The sequence below is a fragment of the Danio aesculapii genome, chromosome 9, assembly GCF_903798145.1.
Source record: "Danio aesculapii chromosome 9, fDanAes4.1, whole genome shotgun sequence".
NCBI lineage: Eukaryota > Metazoa > Chordata > Actinopteri > Cypriniformes > Danionidae > Danio > Danio aesculapii.
The window spans coordinates 41851536-41874028 of NC_079443.1; the positions used below are offsets into that span (position 1 = coordinate 41851536).

The 22493-nt window shown below is 32.5% G+C and overlaps 1 protein-coding gene across 1 annotated transcript in view; it reads right to left on the reverse strand.

The window, feature by feature from the left end:
• Nucleotides 1–22493, reverse strand: part of abca12 (ATP-binding cassette, sub-family A (ABC1), member 12) — a 165646-nt gene that overhangs the window by 48290 nt on the left and 94863 nt on the right. The window contains 10 exon segments of the mRNA XM_056466074.1: nt 875–1032; nt 2957–3153; nt 5441–5659; nt 7197–7380; nt 8096–8251; nt 9205–9339; nt 9432–9501; nt 15424–15753; nt 15826–15940; nt 18280–18568. Of these exon segments, the coding sequence (XP_056322049.1) occupies nt 875–1032; nt 2957–3153; nt 5441–5659; nt 7197–7380; nt 8096–8251; nt 9205–9339; nt 9432–9501; nt 15424–15753; nt 15826–15940; nt 18280–18568 (1853 nt within the window).

A 22493-nucleotide genomic window follows, 5' to 3' on the forward strand; every position in this document is an offset into this window, starting at 1 on the left:
TAATAATATTTAGTATAAATAATAATAACAATAATATTTGGTATAATAATACTCAATAATATTTAGTATAATTACTGTCTTTACTGTATTTTCAATTCAATAAATGCTTGTCATTTTTTATAATTTATACAAATGCACTGCATAGAAAAGATTTGGTCATCCCAATCTATCTAAATGAATGAAATCTTTAAAATAGAGCTATTCAATTCATCTGGTAAATTATATTCATATCGGAATATATATTGCAGAAAGAAAAATAGGCCAATGTCAGATTTTCCAATATCGTGCAGCCCTAGTTTATACTTAATATAGATTTTAAAGAATGTTCTGTACATTACAATGTACACTACCTTTAAAAAGTTTGGGGTGTTAGTATATTTTTTTAGATAATTAATATTTTTCCCAACAATGACCCATTGAATCGATCAAAAATTACATTAAACAACTAACAAAAAAACATATATTTCAAATCAATTCTGTTCATTAAACAATTCTGAAAGAAATAGATCCCAAAAACATTACACTAAAATGTTTCTGTACCAAATCAGAATATTAGAGTAACGAAAACTGACTTGAAATCAGCTGATTTGATGATAATATTAAAAGAAAAACATATTTTAAATCTTAGGAATTTTTAGCTTAATTATTATTAAATAATAATTAAATAACATTTAATATAATAATACTTAATAATATTTAGTATAGCTACTGCCTGTATTTTCAATTCAATAAATGCATCATTTGTGAACACAAGATTTAAAAACACTGAATATGATCAATTTGATGAAGTACATTAGTTTAGTTTTCATGAGAATTACTAATGTAACAAGTTACACTTGACATCTAAGTGAATGTCATCTTCTAAGGGACGGACCTTCTTAGTGAGAGTGAGGTTGTATCCTTTAGCCAGCTTGTCTTTGAGATAGAAGGGTGAACCGCAGCACTTGAGGCCTCCGCGCTCCAGGAAAGCAATGCGGTCACTGAGAACTTCAGCCTCGTCCAGGTGATGTGTGGAAAGAATGATGGTACGCTCTGGACAGGCAAACAAAAGAAACACAGAGGCACGTCAAGTCAAAGATCCACTGATATAAAGGTGGACAGATTCTAAACAAAGAGCTGACGATCAAAGATAACACAGGAGATTCTGACACGACCCTCATTTACAGCCTTAAATCATTGCTTGAGATAAATCCGCTTGATAAGTTTGACGTAGCACATCACGGTTTCTGAGTACAAATGCTCTGTCACAGTGGCTTACAACATGAAGGTCGCAACCTTCACTAGGGGTCACAAGTTTTTTTGGGGGGGTCGCCAAGCTCACTTTTCATTGTTTGCTTTACTTATGAAAGCACAATAAATAATTACATTTTAAATATTTTAAAAACAGGTAATATATGAAAATGTAAATGATTTTATTAACGTCAAGAATTATTTGCAGTGTATTGTAAATTTAGTAACGTACAGATGCAGCGTTTAAAAAATACAGAAAATAGAAAATACAGCAAAGTAGCAGGGAAATTAAAAGCTTATTTATGATGTTCTCAAATTCAGTTGCATTAGTGTTAGTAACTGTACTATGAAGCGTGTTTCGAGCAGCCGCTGCGATTGGATCCTGTACCAATGTTGGCGACCCAGGGGTTTCATAGACCGTACCAAAATGCTGAGGACCGGGGGGATGGTTGAAATTACGGTAGTTTTCCAGGAGAAATAACAAAATGGGATGGTGGCAGGAGATGGGTCTGAAATACGGGAGACTCCTGAGAAAAACGGGAGTGTTGACAGGTATGCAGGTATAGCATCACGCTAAGGCGGGGTATGAGAACAAATGAATCGCTGAACGAATCATATGGGAGTCGTTGGGATAATTAGGTAAAAATAAATGCATATTATAAGACAACGAAAGTGTTTTTTGACCTTGCATGCATATCAGCCTGTTGTTGGAGACCCTCAAAAATAAAATATGACCCTTTTTAATGCATAATAGGGACTCTTTAAAATTCATCTGTTAAAATAGTCCAGGGAGATTCGCTTTAATGTGTGATGCGATTAAACAGAGGTCATGAGTCATGACCTTCTGTAGGAGACACACCCTTTCCTCTCCATATGCACCATATGACACTTTTAATTAGCACTCTATGGGATAACATTGTGCAATCCTGAGTGAGCTTCACACAGGTGAGTGGGCTTGACAAACCACCTGCAGGAAACACACTCTTCTTTATATGCACCAGACACTTTCCTACACTTTGTTGCAAGCAATCAAAAGCAACTGCTTATCCTACTTAGACTTGTCCTGGCATCTCTATATTGCTGGTTCTATTCTCTGGTGATTGAAAGTACTTCTTTCATCTTTATTTGTAGGTCACTTTTGGATTAAAGCATCTGTTACACTGAAAAAAAGGATTCATTGGATTTATTAAATAGTTTTTTAAGGTAAGTGGTTGCAAACAATTGATATGGGCTGAACTTAAACAAACAAATTACTCGATTTAATTTGTTTATTTAAATTCAGCCCATATAAATTGTTTACAACCGGTTACCGTAAATAAATGTAGTAAATCCAATGAATAATTTTTTTCAGTGTAATAAAATAAAAGTAAATGTAAATCAACAGCTATTGAGAGAGTTTTTCTCAATTGAGTTGAGTACAGAACCCGGAAACATCAATCCATACGTCACAACTTAACAAGCGGATTCGCCAACTGTCTCCGAGGAAGATAATTAAACATCTGAGAGAGCATGACTGATAACAATCAGTCGTTACTACATCTGCGTCTGGATTTCTCTCCCTGTCTGGATTTGACTGCACGCACCTTGAGAAAATCCATTCAATCCTAATTAAATTCTACGCCAAGTGTCAGATAACCGATAAAGAGCAAAGTCCTTCGGGAAGTTCGCTATAGGTAAGGACCAGGAGATTATTTTCACTCAGGTCTGAAATGCAGAAGGACTTTACCTTGTTTGTGCTGTATGATAATGTCCCAGATGCTGCGTCGGGAACACGGATCTACGCCGGTGGTCGGCTCGTCCAGCACCACCAGCCGCGAGCCTCCAATGAAGGCAATGGAGATGGATAACTTTCTCTTCATGCCTCCTGATAGAGTGCCAACGCGCTTGTGCCGGTGGGCATGCATGTCTGTTTCCATTAGGATTCTGAGATGGGGAGAAGTGGGACAAAGTTAATGCAAATCCATTTTAGGGGTTTGAACCTACAAATTTCAACTATACATAATACTAATTAGAGGATGAATATGTGTTTTTAATCTGTATTTTCATCTCAGTCATAATTAGATTCTTATTTAGGTTTACTTTCTTTAAATTTCAGCTTCAATCCTGTTTTACTTTTTATTCCTTTAGTACAGTAATTCAACTTATTTTTCATTTACTTACCAAGGCAACATTTGAATTATTTTTTAAAAGTTTTTTTTTATGTAACATTATATTTAATAAAATTCAAACTTTATTTTAATTAACAAATTGGTCATTTTATTTTACAAAACATTTTGTTCAGAATAGTTTTATCTCATCATAACTGTGTCAATTACTGGATTTTTATAATTGGTCTGAACTAGTTTTTATTTTTATATTTAATATTTTCACTCATTCTACTCATTTTCACTCATTCATTCACATTCTTAAATATATGTTCATGATTTTAATTTATTTTAAATTATTATTTTTATTTGAAATTACAGTATTTCCTGGTTCTCCAAGCTGGGGGTTGAGCGTTGGGCTAACGACCCACCTAGTAAAAATTAGATGTTACAAAACACCAACATGGTGCGGCTATAAATATATAAATGATAAATGATAAGTCGATATAAATGGCTCTAGGAGTAATTAAGTAAATAATTACAAAATGTATCTACCAATTTATTTATTTGTCTTTTTATTTATTTTTAAATAAAATATGCATATGAAGATGACCTCAGCATTGGTTTTGATTAATAATATTAGAATAAATAAATATTTACAAAAAAATATATTTTCAAATAGTATAACTGAGTAATCACTGTAGGTTTTATTATTAGTTTGAAAAAGTTTATATTTTTATATTTAATTTTTCTTTTATTTAGTTAAAATATACTAATGATTTTAATTTATTTAAAATTATTATTTTTTATAGATTTTTTAATTTTTAAAAAAAAAATTTTTTAAGATTTGTAATTAAAATATGTATCTATGTAAAGATATACTCTTATTATTTTATATTATTTGAATTTTTTTTTTTTTTGTTAAAAAACACATAAGAAGATGACCTCAGCATTGGTTTTGATTAATAATGTTAGAATAAATAAATATTTACAATAAATATATTTTCATAAACTCTTTATTTATTTCACATACCATTATTTGGAGACTATAGGTAAATTGGGTAGGCTAAATTGTCCGTAATGTATGTGTGTGAATGAGTGTGTATGAATGTTTCCCAGTGATGGGTTGCAGCTGGAAGGGCATCCGCTGCGTAAAACATATGCTGGATAAGTTGGCGGTTGATTCCACTGAGGTGACCCCAGATTAATAAAAGGACTAAGCCGAAAAGAAAATAAATAAATGAATGAATGAATCATTATTTGGCTAAATATTTTAAACGAAGGACTTTTTTCATTTACTTGCCAAGGCAACATTTGAAATTGTTATTTAAAGTTTTTTTTAAATGTAATATTTCTTTTATTTCTTTTATTTAACTATTAATTTATTTTAACTAACAAAAATGTTTTCAATCATTTTAGTTTACAAACCATTTTTTCTGACTAGTTTTTGCTCAGCATAATTGAGTAACTTTGTTTTTAGATTTCATATTTTCATTAATTTAGTTAAATATACGTTTATGGTTTTAATTTATTTAAACTGTGGTTTATTGTTGTTAATGTTAATAGATTTTAGTTGTAATTAACATGTATCTATGTAAAGTGATACATAAAAATAAAAATGATCTCAGCATTGGTTTTGACTAATAATGTTAGAATAAATAAATATTTACAATAAATCTATTTTCATATACTCTGTCTTTATTTATTTTACATACCATTATTTGGTGAAATATTTTAAATCAATTACTTTTTCCATGTACTTGCCAAGGCAAAATATGATTTTTGATTTTTTTTGCACATTTGTTTTATATTTTACATTTATTTTCTTTAAGCTTTATTTTAACTAACAAAAATGTTTTTAATCATTTTAGTTTGCAAACTATTTTTTTTCAGAATAGTTTTATCTCAGTATAACTGAGTTGAACTTTTTTAAACCATGAGTAGGTTGTAATGTGGGCAGCTAGAGTTTTTAAAACAGCTTCCCAAACAGTATTAAGGGCACATTAGAAACCTGTGCATGCCATATGAGTCAAGATAACATACGACTCCGACAGAAAACCTCATATCTCTCAGGCAAGGCTGCAAAACATCATAAAACAAATCATGGGACAAGTGCTGAAACATACTTGTGCACTTGTTCCTTCACTTCTTGTTTGGTCCAATGAGGAGCTTTGATCTGAGCGTACAGTAACAGATGCTCTTTAGTGGTCATATGGTCGAACAGGACGTCATACTGCATACAGACGCCCATCTCCTTGCGCACATCATCAATAAACATCTGCATATCCATACCGTAGACCTCAATGGTGCCGACGGTGGGTGCAAACAATCCTGTCAGAAGTGACCTGAAATTAAAAATAATAATTGAAATATTTTCCCAGTACTGTTATGCGGTTGGAAGGGCACCCTCTGCGTGAAACATATGCTTGAATAGTTGGCGGTTCATTCCGTTGTGGCGACCCCTGATAAATAAGGGACTAACCCGAAAGGAAATTAATGAAAGAATAATTGAAATATGCCATAAAACGTGTAATAGTTTGTGTTGGCTACATATTTTAATGTGTAATAGAAGAAATTAAAATAGCTCAACATTTTTTTTTTATTTGTTAACACTTTATAATCAGTTTCTGTTAACGCTAGTTAATATATTTACTGCCATGAACCATCATTGAACAATACATTTATTACAATATTTATTCATGTACATTAGTTAATGATTTGCATATGTTTATTAATGCTTCAAATCGCTACATTCAAATCTGAAAACGCAAAAATCAAGAAAGAGAATGAGTCTTTAGTCTAGTGAGTTAGTTATGAAGTTATAGTCAAAGAACACAGAAGTACTGGGATAACAGTTTATAGTTTAGATATAACCACTGATCATATGCATTTAACAACGCTCAAAAATGAAAGTTGTAGGCAGTGATTACATTATTTAACCAATAGGTGGCGACAACCAGCCAACAATAATATGCCACTGAATAATTCTACAAAATAATCCATCTAGAATTAAAATGTGAAGTTTCATGAGTGAATAACTGAATCATATATTGAAAATGAGACTAAAAACAAATATGGGTTGTACAAATTATAATGTTATATTTATACAGTTAGCGTCATCAACAACAGTAGTAGTAACAGTGAATATTTCGCAGCACTAAATATTTTACTATTTTTTTTCTTCATTTTATTTGTAATAAAAATTACAGGTTCTAAATTCTGTTTGTTAAAACCAAAAGTGTCTTGCAGTGCTGTTTTTGTAATAAATGGAAAGCAAATGATCCAAAAATGGTCCGATTTGTGACTAAAAAACCATTTTGTGATCTGAAGCATGAGATTTGGGATCCATTACACCACTAATTGTTAGTGTATATTAGAAGCAATTACCGGGGTCATGACATTTTTTAAATACACTATATTTTTATTCAGTATGTATACCTTGAGGTCCACTTAGAATGTTAATAAAGATTTTTACACTAAAAAAATAAAATAATGTACAGAAAAATCTATAATTTCCAACCCTCTTGATGAAAAGACCTGATTTGAAGGGGCAGGTCCTTCATAGCTTGGCAGTAAATGGCCAATGTTTTGATTGGCTGACAAAGAAAAGAGTATCAACGCCCCCTCACTATTGTACAGTATTGTATTGCAGTGTGTTTTGACAACATTATCCATATAAAACATAACGTCACACTTCATTAGCAAAGAGCTGTTTTTGTGGCTTGAATATAAAAATACTTAATGATGCGAATGATATTTAGGCATTGAAACTTACAGGATGTTTTAAAGAAACAAACACCTCATATGTCAGCAGATGAAGGCAACTTTGACTTGACATGTGATGACCCCTTTAAAAGATTCAGTATGCTGTTATGCTCTTACATAGTGGTGGTTTTTCCAGCTCCATTGTGACCCAGCAGGGAGGTGACGTGTCCCTCATAGAAAGACAAATTCAGGTTGTCTACAGCATTCCTCTTGCCGTAGGTCTTCGTCAGGCCATAAAGTGAGACTCCAACAGGCAATTCTGAAAAGTCTTCTTCTCCTGTAGCCGCCAAGCTACCTTTTCCTGTGACAAAAAATACAAACAGAAGAAAAGATGTTAATACATCACACAGAAACTTAAGGTTACAGTAAGTGTCACTATTAACAAAAGTAAGAAAATTGGAGAAATTATATCAGCCTGTTTTAACCTGCTATTACAAATTCAAATGCAGTTCATTTGACCACTAGTGTTTGTATTTCATTAGAGCCCTGTCTGTCATTTTTGCAGGAGTGCTCAGTATGATGCATGAGTATTAATGAATGAACAAACTCATGTTTTGCAACTGAAAATTGAGCAGGAAAGACGGCAAATTTAAAAATATGTGGATGGAAACTACACTTTTGGTTATAATTCACATGTTTTGGTACAGCGTAGAGAATACTTTCAATCAGGAAGGGCACAGTAAAGTGATCAAAAATAACATTTAAGAAACATAGATTTGACTAATTTTACTAATTTGAAAACATACAGACCCTTAAATTAGCACAGAAAAAACTGACATTCTAAAATTTTATCACTTTGTAATTCACTTTAATTAGCAATTTATCTACAATCCATCATGTCTTCCTCTTTTTCTTCCTCATTCTGTAATCGGCTTCACAAATTGGCTATTCTAACAAGCACTGAAATGAAAACAATATGATATGGGAGACAATAATCAAATATACAGATTGGCACTCCAGCCTTGTTATTGACAAATCAGAATCAAGTATTCCCAAGGAAATGGTGATGAATGTACCTTTGCTCTTGTTCATGCTGTTTTGGTCCTGCATCATGTTGGTAAACAGCAGCCCTCTGCCTATTTTCTTTGGTGTCTTGCTACAACAGCTAAACATATCCGTCCAGAAGGATTTAGTCACTGGGAAATACCACGGTACAGCAATACCATACTTTCCTGAGTACAGAAAAATATACAGAATGTTAAAAATCCACTTGTAAAAATTTATATTGTTTCTAATCACATAAATGGGGAAATGGGAAAGCTATTCAGTTAACAGGGCTCCCACTCTAAACCAAATATCAAATTCCCTGACTTTTCCCTGACCACCACTGACTAAAATGATGACTTTCCATGATCTATAATGAACGGAAAAGCAGGCCGCTGTTGTGCCTTGCATACTAAGAAATAGTTTAAACTTGATTTAATCAAAATATGATTTTTTTAGGATTTAATAGCCACTATGAGAGCAATGGATGATTTACCTCAGGTTTTGGAAAGTTACTTACTGTTTCTTACTGCTCCTAAAATATATATTATCCTGGCATGTTATCCTAATAAACAGTATTTGACTGTTTGAATTAAAGTGATAGTTCACTCAAAACTGAAAATTCTGTCATCATTTACTCACCCGTCTCTAGTTCCAAACCTGTTTGAGTTTCTTTATTTTCACTGAGTTTCTTTACTACACTTATTAAGATTACTTATTTTGAAGTAAGCTGTCACCATTCATTTCCATAGTATTTGTTTTTCTCACAATGGATGTTAATGGATAGAGGTTTCCAGCTTTCTTAAAAAAATTTCTTTGTGTTCAATAGAATAAAGAAACTCATAAAGGTTTGGAATTCCTTGAGGGAGAGTAAATACTACCTAAATTTTCATTACTGGGTGAACTATCCCTTTAAGTGAATTTGGTTATGAAGCTGAAAAAATAGCCATAACAACAGGCATAAAACAATACAATAAAATATAGTACAAAAAAATACCTTTTGATAAATGGAAACTAAATTTTAAGCAAAAAATATATTTACAAAAAACTTCACATGTACTTCAATGTATTCAATAGACCTTTTAAAATTCCTTGATATTCCTGAAATTCCATGAGACCCCTCTCACATACAGTACAGTACCTGGGAAGACCATGCGGATGTAAATCCCAATGATGAAATATACAAGCGAGTCAATTAAGAGCAGCCAGCAGAGCCAGCCGAAGGAGGAGGTGTCGCCAGCCAGAGGAGAGATGTACATGTTGCTCCACTGGATGCCTGAGGTGTAGGTACACACAATACACTCACTCAATCTAATTATTCCAAACAAACACCAATTACAGACGGTCTGAGGGTTTGTGTCAGCATACCTTCTTCCTGCTTTTCATAGCGGGAGATGTACTGGCTGGCATAACTGAAGCATGTCGGAGAAAAGAGACTCTGTGGAGCAGAAACAAATACAGTCAGACAGATTTATATTACAGATTTACAGATCAATTAATTCAAATTTCTCACCCTCATAATGCAATTAGGTCTGTTTTGACGAGGAAGACAACTAAGCTTTGGAAATGTTATTAACATCCTCAAAACATATTATTTATCACAATTAGTTTGGTCTATTTTGATATTTTAAAGAACTTCTCAGTTTTTATAATTATTAAAAAAGGTTAAATACAGTTCTAATATGGTTTAAAATTAATTAATTAATTAATTAATTAATTAATTAATAAAAAACATCTGTAGCTGACGCTGATCGGTCAGCTTGTATTTTGGTTGTTTGTTGTCTTTTCGTATTTTATTATTTGATTGTCTATTGGTTTATGTTTATTTTACAAATTTCCTTGTTTCCGATTGGCTTGAGTCGGAGGTCACGCGATCCTCCTTGATCAATTTAACCTGCGAGAGCTGGTTTAGACAGCATCGTGAGATCTTAATGCAGACACATGTTAAATGCTCCTGATCATTCGACTGTTGGCCAACACAGTAATATACATTGTATATTATTTTGTTTATTTTGATGTCCTTTTGATTATGTTGTGGTTTGGTTTGTTTGGTTTGTTTGTTTGTTTGTTTGTTTGTTTGTTTGTTTGTTTGTTTGTATTGTTAGTTTTCACAGTGTTCAATAAATAAAAAGCACGGACATCAGTATTTGGGAAGCGTGGACTGTTTAAGAACCGGAGGGTAGTTACACTAACATTTTTTTGTTAGTAACAAAATGTTGCTGATCAAAAACAATATTAATTTTAAAAACATTCATTTAATTTGTATGTATTTAATCTATTGTTAAATCATTACTTTATGATGTTGGCAGTTTCTCAGTTTGTTCATTATTATTACAGTAATAACATGGTTTAAGAAGAATTCATTAATTTTAAAACATGCTAACATGTTTTTTTGTCATGTTCACCACTTAATAAAATGTTGCTGATGAAATACAATATTTATTTATTTTTGAAAACATCAATTTAATTTAATTTAAATGTTTTTAATAAATTTTTAAATCATTAATTTATGATGTTGACAGTTTCTCAGTTTGTTAATTATTCATTATTACAGTAATAACAGGGTTTACAAAGAATTAATTAATTTTAAAACATGCTATCATTTTTTTTGTCATGTTCACCACTTAATATATGTTGCTGATGAAATACAATATTTATTTATTTTTTAAAACATTAATTTAATTTAATTTACTTGTTTTTAATTTATTTTCAAATTATTAATTTATGATGTTGGCAGTTTCTCAGTTTGTTCATTATTCATTATTACAGTAATAACATGGTTTACGAAGAATTAATTAATTTTAAAACATGCTAACATGTTTTTTTGTCATGTTCACCTCTTAATAAATGTTGCTGATCAAATACAATATTATTTTTTTTTTAAATATTTTTTTATTTTAAAAGCATTATGTTATGACTTTGACATACTAAAATGGCTTAAATACAGTAATAACATGGTTTAAAAAAGTTATGACTTTGACAGTTCAAAAAAATTCAATTTTTTATTATTAAATGGGTTAAATACAGTAATACCATGGTTTAAAATAATTAATAAATTTAAAAACATACTAAAACATGTTTTTTTTTGCCATATTCACCAATTAATGAAATGTTGCTGATCAAATACCAAATTAATTCATATAAAAAACATTAGGTTATGACTATTTTATGAAATAATTCTTCAGATCACATGACTTAGGGTCAGATCACTAACTTAATTTAAAAAATATATAATACAGGTTTGCTTTATGAGGGTTAAACCCACTAGTTCACTCCAAACTAATCATTTTGTCATATACTCATTACTCATCAGATAATGACCTGTTAATGACTGTGGCCATTACATGTAATAAGAATATAATAAGCTGAATTGGCATGAGGGTTTATAAAAATGGTAGTATTGTATTGACCTTATTCTTCACATACAAAATCTTCAAATCTTTTTGTTTTGAGACTTCTGGTCCCATTCATTTCCATTCATTTTTAGATGTTAAAAACAGCTTGTTCTGCTGCTTGATGTTATAAACTGATGTTTTCTTCTTATATTAATCTACTTTGCCTGTAAAGTCATGAACACACTTGTTTGTTTGTTTGTAATGCAAGTGATTTGACCGTTTTTCCAGCATTATTATTTCTAGTCATTTCTCCCAAAGGAAACTGAATCGGAAGTTCTAAAACAAGCGCAAAAACAAGCGCACTTCCGCATCGCAGGATAAAGTCAATATTTTAGTTGTAAAATAGTCATTTAATTGTAAATAATCTCTGATTTAATATGAAAATACACTCATGATAATAGTCGTTTGTGTGGATTAAACTACAAACACAAAAAAAATGCTTCTTCGTGTTGTTTCAACACAAATCGATTAAGTTAACTTCATAGTTTTTACAAATTGTAGCCGATTGACCATAAAACAACTTAAAAAAAACGTAAGAATTGTGTTTCAACTTATTTTAAATAAGTAGTTTGAACAAGCAGCAAAAGCCATTTGTTTTGGTGTGGGATATATGACCAAATTATTATATCACAATACTGAAGTAAGGTAAACAACTGCCTGCTTTTTTAACCCACCTCACTAGCATAAAAACAGATTAATACATGTACTGTAGAAAATATAAACACACAAATGCAAGCCTTAATAATTTAACAAAATAACTTAATAACCCTATTCTTCATGAATATAATATTACATGCAAAGACATTTTTGCCACAGCCTGTGCATTAGTCCTCAGCTGGTGCTCACATTAACATTTGTGTGAATGCTGCGGTTTCACATTTGTGGGCGATATTTCACTTCTGGAGCTGCAATGCTAATTAAATTTCGCCGCACAAAGAACGCAAATGTCTTTTGTTAAATGTCCCATTCGCCTTTGATTTATAAATAAATTATCCATAAAGCATTTCTTCCTCCATTTACTGAGAAATACTTTCTTGGGATATTTGTGTGCGAGAGAGAACATTTGGTGTATAAAATATTATTTAGAACAATAACAGTAAAACCTAAAATTACAAACACTGAGGAAAGTGGCCTAATAAACGTACTAAAGAATATATCTCTAAATATTTAAAAGGCAAAGTGTCCTTTTTTGCAAATGAAAACAAATTTACATTAGGATCCAAACTCCACACTCTGGCTACTCTCAGTTAAGGCTACAATTAAATGTGGATCTCTAACAGAGAAACTTTTAGGTCACACTTTACAATAGGGTTTCATTAGTTCATTTATTTACTAACATTAACTAATTATGAACAATACTTGCACAGCATTTGTTAATCATAGTTCAACATTTACTAATGCATTATTAACATCCAAGTCCATGTCTGTTAACATGCACAATGAGATGAACTAATAATGAACAACATTATTTACTGTATTACTGTATATACTGTTATCTAATGTTAAGTAACATGATCCAATACGGTAATAAATATATTGTTCATTGTTTGTTCAAGTTAGTAAATGCATTAACTAACACAACCTTATTGTAATTCTATTAGTAGTGCATACTACCTAATTAACTTACAAAATAATGTCTCAATAACTAAAATGAGGAGTGGATCCACCAGGATAGAATGAAACAAAATAAGAAATTTGAATGCAAATCTGAATGGTATTTTTAACAAAAAGCTTCATTAAGAAATAGTTATCATTTGGCGGTTGTATTATAAGACAATAATGCACACCTGAGGTGGACGTGTGGCCACAATGCTTTGTTGCATTGTTCAGATGCTGCATTTCATTATTTTTGTCAGTTTTTGTCCTAAAACTGTTCCTCCAGTAGCTTCTCACACAGCTCAATGAAAGTCTTTAGTTTGTTTTGAATTGGCTTTATTTTTGACTGTTGTAAATATATGATATATATGATATAAAAATGATATCAGCGTAGAGATGTAAGGGTTTCTGCAGGTTTTAAATTTGAGACTTTAAGACCATTATCAATGACGTTTTAGACTTTTTACAAGGCTAAAGACTAAGGATTTTTTTTCTAATGGCCCGGTTGGGTCAAAGGAAAATATATTTACTTAAAAAAAAAACAATTCAGTTATTTCTCAGCCACAAATTTTAAATAATGTGTCAAAATAAGCATTAGGGTCTGCTTACATTTTAATTTATAAGTTTAATGTTGTTAAAAGTAGGGCTGCACGATATTGGAAAAATCTAACATTGCAATATTTTTTCATTCTGCAATATATATTATAAGAATCAAAAAAACAAATTTGTCCAATTGGATTTATTAAATAACTCTGATTCAACCCAGTGTGTTTCTGTTATAAAACCTTTCTTTTCATGCCTATTTATTAAAATTATGTCAGCTGCCCATTTCTTCTGTAAACAGTTTATGTATAAATGGAAAATAAGGGATATACTGTCCTGTTATTATCATGAGGAATTGTGTAACTGGTTTAACTGTTTTTAGTGTTTTTCCTTGATTTATAGGCAATTTAAATTTGACAATTTGTATTGTTTCTCTTTGCGATTATATGTCTGCGCAATAAAAACTTAAATATACAAAAAAACAAGGTTTTATTGAGATGGATTGTTAGTGATTGGATGGGTATCGCCCCTATTGGGTAACGTTGCATGCACAGTAAAAATTTGTTGTAAAATATTCAGTCTTACTAGCAATTGAGGTTGCCAGTTATACTGTAAAATGTACAAGTGCACTGTAAATTCACAATTTCAATTGTGCTGTAGCTTTACAGCACAATAATAATTATTAATTGACAGTATTACTTGCAATTTTACAGTATTACTGGCAAAATTTATAAGAGCGCTGTAAATTAACTATTACAGTAGTTTTACAGCAAGTGTAATAGTTAATTTACAGTGCACTTGTAAATTTTACAATGTTACTGCAAACCAATACAGCAATTTTTTCAGTGTAAATTAACAATTATAGTAGTTTTACAGCAATTGTAACAGTTAATTTACAGTGCACTTGTAAATATTTTACAGTATTACTGTCAACTAAAACAGCTATTTTTACAGTGTAGATTAACAATTACAGTAGTTTTACAGCAATTGTAACAGTGAGTTTACAGTGCAATTGTATATTTTACAGTGTTACTGGCAATTTTACAAGCGCGCTGTAAATTAACCATTACAGTAGTTCTACAGCAATTGTAATAGTTAATTTACAGTGCACTTGTAAATATTTTACAATGTTACTGGCAATTTTTACAGTGTTACTAGCAAAATTTACAAGCGCACTGTAAATTTACAATTAGAGTAGTTTTACAGCAAGTGTAATAGTTTATTTACGGTGCACTTGTAAATTTTACAGTATTACTGGCAACCAAAACAACAATTTTTACAATGTAAATAAACAATTATAGTAGTTTTACAGCAATTGTAATAGTTTACAGTGCACTTGTAAATAATTTACTGTAAAAATAGCTGTTTTGGTTGCCAGTTATGCAGTGTAAATTAACAACCACAGTAGTTTTACAGCAGTTGTAATAGTGAATTTACAGTGCACTTGTAAATAATTTATAGTATTACTGGCAACCAAAACAGCAATTACAGTGTGGATATAGGAAAATGAAGACCTGTTTAAAATAATTAAACACCTACAACACAATATTTCTGTGAATTTAAGACTTTCAAGGCCTAAAATTTAGGACCCCACAGACACCTTGGATATGGAACTGTAATGTGCTCAAAACCTGCCTTGATATACCTTCTTTAAGCTTGAAAATGTCTGCACACTTTAAAATGTTCACCAGCCAATCAGAATCAAGCATTCAACTGTCCAGTAGAATAATTATCATTAATAAATCTCAAGCATTTATCTTGACAACCTTGAAATGTGACTGTACAACAATGTTTAACTGCAAAACCAATTAAAACGCCATACACACCAGAGCGCTCTTCACAGAGAAGGAGAGGTTATCCTCCAAGTGGATCAGCACGATGAAGGGGAAGAAAGTGATGACGTAGATAAGGCTGCCGCTCAGCCCCGCGATGTTGGTCTTATCGAAGAAGGAGCTGACCAGAAAACTGACCGCAAGAACACTGAAGCCGTAGTCGCAGAGGTAGAGGAAGAGCACAAAGCCATCGCTGCGAGGAAGGATCCCGCCAGCCTTCAGAATGATGGTGAGGATGATGATGGTCACTAGCAGGAACGCACCACTCTCGATTAACCAGGCAAAGAAGTGGCTGATGGGATTGACCCCCATCATTTTCATGTACTGCAAAATGAGGGAGGCATTTAATGAAAGTTTACTAGAGGAGATTAAGGAGAAATTAGTTTGGCTTTATACCTCGTGAAGACGCAGCTCTCTCTCGTGCACCAGTTTCTTGACAAAGTGGGCGATAAACAGCACCCAGGAAATCATGAGCGCCATTGGGAAGGCAAACGCGATGCTGTTGAGATATCTGGGAGGAAGAGAGATTAGATGTTATTAGTGTGGAGGGCATGTTTGTTATAATTATCCAGTTTAAGTATTACAAGTGTCCATGCTTCAAACTGCACATAGTAAACATGAAGAGTTCAGATGCAAAAACCTCTAAGTGCCATCTGGAATTTTCTTATACAATGAGCATTTTTCTTAGCCTCTTATGTTTATGCTCAGTTTTTTCATGTTAAAAGCAATAAAAATAACCTATTCTTTGCCATAAAAGTTAAATGACTGAATCAAGACATAGGAGCCTGAGAAAATGCTCATTTTAGAAGAATATTTCAGATGGCACTGCCACTTAAAGGTTTTTGCATCTGAACTCTTCACATGCACACTGATGACCTGAAAAGCAAACAAAGTCGTCTTACAGTTTTTTCAGCAAACAAAGGTGTTTTTGGAGCTTTGTGTGTTTATAGTTAAACCACAGAAGTCACATGGAGTGCTTGGACAATGTTTTTGGATCCTTTTCTGTGATCCTTGCTGTCTATGAGGGGTCAGAGAGCTCCAGGATTTCATCTAAAATATCATAATTTGTGTTCTGAAGATAACCTAAGAACTTATTCTTTACATTTAAAAACTAACTAATGGCATTTAACTATAGGTGTGGCTAAATCTCCTCAAAATAAAAACCAAGTTATCAATACAATGTATAACTATTTGTTGTCATTTTCATTTAAAAATTGAAAACTTTTAAAATTTGGGGGTTTTCTTTCATATGTCTTTCATTTTGGGTGCCTGAAAATGCAGATTTTTGAATAAATGAATGTGTGAACTTTGAAAACATTACTATTATGGTCTCTGTGTAAGAGCCTGTGAAAACAAAATGTGCATGAACGTTTATTCTATAGGCAAGCATGAGTTCTTTAAAATCAAAAAACAACAGCAATGCCAGACTATCGAACCGTACCTGTACATGCGCTGATGTGTAATTTTTCTTTACCAAGAAGGCCAACTGGTCTGGCATGTATAATACAGCATTTGTCAATATCATGGATCTGTGTATAGCCACTGAAACTTTCTCAAAGATGCAAAGGCAAAAACTCTTTTGTTTTTAGTATATGGTTAACAGGTTTGTTTTTATTTTTTCATTTTTGAGAATGTTTTATTTTATTTCTATTTATTTTTATTTATTTTTATTTTATTTTATAATTTTATTTTATAATTTTATTTTAGTTATTTGTTTTGTTGTGTTGTGTTTATTTTATATTGTTTATTTTGTTTATTTAATCTCATTTATTATTTCATTTTATTTATTTTATTTTAGTTATTTGTTTTGTTGTGTTTTTATTTTATTTTATTTTGTTTATTTTATTTTATTTTATTTTGTTTATTTTAATATTTTTTATAATTTTTTTAATTATTTGTTTTGTTGTGTTGTTTTGTGTTTATTTTATATTATTTAGTTCATTTTATTTCATTTATTATTTAATTTTTTATTTCATTTTATTTTATTTTAATTATTTGTTGTGTTTTGTTGTGTTTAATTTATTTATTTATTTATTTTTGTTTATTTTATTTATTATTTTATTTTATTTTTATATTTTAATTTAATTTTTTTTTTTGTTTTCTTGTGTTTTGTTTATTTAATGTATTTCATTTGTTTTCTTGTGGTGTGCTTTGTTTATTTTATTTTTATTTTTTCTATATCTTTATCTAATATTTTTATTTATTAGTTCGTTTTTTAGTTATATTCAGCTGTAATTTTTTTATTATAGTTTTACTTTGTTATTTTACTATTTTACCTCTTACTCTATTATATTATCATTTTATCTTTACTTTGTTTACAAGACAAGATTTGTCTTTTCTTTATTTGTTTTCTCCACCTAATTCTTTTACTTGAGCTGTATTCAAATGAGCTGTACTTCAAATTGTAATAGCTTGTTTTAATTAAAATAACAACCCTGGCATCTAATGAACTGGTATCTACTAATTTACAAAATAATACAAAAAAGTATTCCAGTGTCACTGTGATGTTATTTATGTTGACTCTCATTTCTAGCCAGCATGAAAATACAGTGCCATGACAACAGCTCGGATCCAGCCTTTCATCTACACAAACCAAAGCCAACCCTAAGCTCGGCTAATTCCTACACAATTGTTTTGCTTCTTCACAACTGCTGTTTCATTCCACAAATACAAATCTAGTATTTTGATGAAAAACAATAAGACATTCATCCTACTGGAGTTATTTCTAATAAACCATCTGTTGATTATTTGTTCAGATGCCATACCAATTCAGTCCTTACATAAGATGCTCAGTGTGTGTGATTGTGTGTGTGGGTGTGTGTGTGTGGATTGAGCTTATGAGACACTCACTCATCCTTATAGTAGCAGGGATAAGGGAACGCCTGCATCTGGACTGCGGGCCCATCCATGGCATTACCGGTCTGCATTTCGATGATGGCCCTTTCGATGCTTTCCTGCAGGTACACAAAGCCTCGGCTGTACCGCTGGGTTCTGGTTGCCGATATGTAGGCATCTTTCACCCAGAAGGGATTTCGTGCACGGTCTGTGCGCATGACGTTCTCTATGTTCATGCGGATGGTGTAGTCGATGTTTGGTGGCAGGCTGCTGGAGTTCCCCTTGGGAAGTTTGAAAATAATGCCTGTGAATGTAAGCAGAACTTGTTAATTTAAAGGGTCATCAAATGACAAACCTAAATTTGCTTGATTTTTAACATATAAGATGTCATTGCGCTTTAAAAAGACCCTGCAAGTTTCAGAACTGAAAATCATTTTGTTACTCTAATAACAGCTTTTATTAAAGCCAACTTGACAAAATGACCCGTTTTCGAATGTGTCACATTATTACTTGTTTTTAGTAATAAATATTTATTACAAATAGTAATATTTATTACTAATGCGTAAAAGCTTATTCATGCTTTCATGACCTCTCAAATGAATTATTACCTATTGTTACTAGGTGGTTGTTATCACCTGCTGGCCTAATTAAAAAAAAAATCATCTGGTTCAACATGCAGCTGCTAGAGTGCTTTCTAGAGCAAAGAAATATGATCATATTTTTCCAGTTCTTTCATCATTGCATTGGCTCCCTATTAAATATCGTATACATTTTTTTATTTTTTTGACTACCTAAAAAGCCCTGAAAGGCTCAGCTCCCCACTATTTGAGGGAGCTCCTGGTGTGTTATAGCCCCTCATGTCCACTACGCTCAATTAATTCTGGACAATTGATTATTCCCAGAATATCAAAATCAACTGTAGGCAATAGATCTTTCTCATATCAGGCACCTAAACTCTGGAACAGCCTTCCTAGCTTTAACTAGATTAAAGACGCATCTCTTTGCATTAGCATTCACATAAAACCCAAATGCTTTTAAAATCCAAATCCTCTAAAGGATTGTTAGTCTGCATTATTTAGGGCAACCAGAGCCAGGAACACTTCCCTAAAGACATTATAATTTGAACGACGTCTACGCTTATGTTAGTCTTTCTTTTATTATTCCTGAGGTTTCCATAATACTGGACCAGGCCATATCCTGAGCAGCTGCTGTGGTGGTTATGGAGGAGTGGAGAGCATGAGACTGATCCTTTTAAGACCCCAGTGACAGACGAGTCCTCGCATTGATCCTAAAGGGCCAGCATGTACACCAGCCGGTGACCTCCCACCTGCAGCTTCTCCACGATGGACGTCCAGCGCTCTCCATCCTCCAGCGCCTAGACTGCAGCTCCATACAAGACATTTGGCCATAGGAGAAATGGTCGTGCCCAACTGAGCCTGGTTTCTCTTAAGGTTTTTTAATTTCTTCACTTTCGCCAATTGGTGAAGTTTTTTCCTTGCCGCTGTCACCACTGGCTTGCATGGTTCGGGACATGTGGAGCTGTGCATTGATGGATTTGCTCTTCAGTGTTTGAACTCTCAGTAGTGATTAATAAACCACACTGAACTGAGCTAAACTGAACTGAAGTTAAACACTGAAAACTGAACTACACTGTTCCAATTTACAATAATCTTCTTTGTGAAGCTGCTTTGACACAATCTACATTGTAAAAGCGCTATAGAAATAAAGATGAATTGAATTACTTAATGTGGCTAAACTCCGCCGCTGCTGAGCAAGATAAACATATGCTTCTATATTTCTATATCACTTCTTGTTAAGCTGTACCCATCCTTTTACATTTTAACTAAACAACAAGAGATAAAAAACTCAAATACCTACACATATTAAAGATGCTCTGAAGACAAGACACTGTGCAGTGGAAGGTTGTGGAAAAAACACTGTTGTATAGGCTTTCTTCTGACCCCCAACAATGGGAAAAGATGGGTTAACTTTATTTTTTTATGAAGTTTCACAACGCATCTTGTTCCTTTGTTCACTTCATTTTATCATGTTTTCATTTACAAACAAGGCACAGGGCGCAGATTGAAACTAAAATATGTTTTTTAGTGCTGATTTTATTGGATCCAACAGTAATGTCGCTCCACACAAGTGTGAGTAACTGTTTTTATGATCATGATATTAGGCATGGGCCGGTATAAGATTCTGAAGGTATGATAACCTTGGATAAAAATATCAAGGCTTCACGGTATTCTGATCACTGCTCTAAAACATGTTCTTTTTATATGTCGGGGTAAAAAACTACCTTTTTTCTTCATTGAATAAAATATTTTTTTTTAATTTAAGAAACATTTAAAATTTTGCAAACATATCAGAGTAAATAATTCAAATAAATCATTGACTTCTGCTGTCTTCATTAGTTTCAAAAACACAGATTTCTTCACAACCTAAAAAGGCATGGATAGATATTCGAATATCAGTCTTTGGATATAAAAGTATACTGGATGCTTGGATGTCGGTGCATAAGTGATTGAGTTTTTATAGATGCAGAATCGTGGAGATACTGTTGCCCTAAAAAAACAAAACAAAACAAAAACGTACATATACCGTAGGAACACTATAACAGAATTTGTTTTGCGGCTTTAAACCGTGACTTTTCCAAACCGCTGTATACCTTGAACCGGATACCATCTCATGCCTACTTGATATGTACTGAATATTCATGAGCTTTTAACCTAAATAACAACAATGTCCATCTATGAAGGATGTAATGTAGACTGTCAAACAAACATGCAGAAGTTTACATCAGTGGGCCCACACTGTCCTTTCAAAATATATAAAAAAATATTAGCCAATCATGCCATTAGGTAACTTCTGAATCTACAATCAGAATTCAAACCGTGTGTTCTGATGACTACAGTTAAAACAGTACCAGAAAGCATATTACTTCTAAAGTATAATGTTAAAAATGTTGACAACAAGTGGACCTCAGAGAACAGAGCAAAAAAAAAAAAAACATTTAAAACCCTGTTAAAGATCAGCATGTGAGTGATCTGTTTTACCCTCAGAGGCCTGCCACTCCACAAGAACAACTGAAATCTTTATTTCAATGGAACTCAATGGAACTCAATGGAATTGCATTAAATTACAGGATTTACAGGCCAGTGACTCTTTAGTGCCTTTGGGGTCTGCAATTGAGAGCATCATCAAATGCATGAGATGACTGGAGTGTTAAAGAGGTGTCTCCTTATGAAAGCGTGTTCTTGTTTATGTGATTGATGAGGACACAAATTTGTACATGACATAGGTATGACCTAGGGATTACAATAATGAGGTGTCCTCATAATTTAAAATCAAACTTAACAGTTTTTTTTTTACATTCAAAACTTGCCACAGGTTTCCTGTGAGGGTTTGGGGGTAGGGGTAATGCCATAAATGTGTGTGTGCGTGTGTGTTGCGTGTGTGTTTAAAACTATCAACGATACATTGTCGGGTTGTCACGATACTGGAATTCGGTACTAATCGATACTGAGGTTTTAAAAATCCATTTCCCGCTAACATTTGATTGCTGTTGGCCACATTCTTAAACAGCGCTGATTTACCTTGGTGTTCACATGCTCAACAGAAATGACTGTGATTGGCCATGAAGGTCATCAGTACACCAACCTCATCGCTGAGTGTAACCACAGATACAGGGACACTGGAGCATTTTAAAGCCACGATTCATTAGCGGATCGCTCATATGACAGCTTATAGACAAACCAGCTGATCGACGTGACTTTTAAAACACAATGGAAAATCAGCGCTGTTTAAAAACGTGCTCAACAGTACTCAAATGTTAGCGGGAAATGGACGTTTTTAAAATTTCAGTATTGATTGGTACCGAATTCAAGAATCATGACAACACTACTACATTGTAATAAAAAGCACTATAGAAATAAACATGAATTGAACTGTGTGTGTGGTCTTGGTTTTCCCACTGGTGTGAACTTAAACCTGAATGCAGACAGACTCAGAGGGACGTGTTTCACTGTGACCTAAATTGAGGTCCCATGGATAAACATGCTTATAATTAATCCAGAATGAAGCATTTTGAAAATGTAAAACTGCAGAATGTTTTGTGTGAGACTTGGGTTTATGGGTATGATTGAGGTAGAACATATAGTGTGCACAGCATAGAAACCATTACATCTATGGGGATAGCAAACCTATGTGTGTGTGACTGTGAAAAA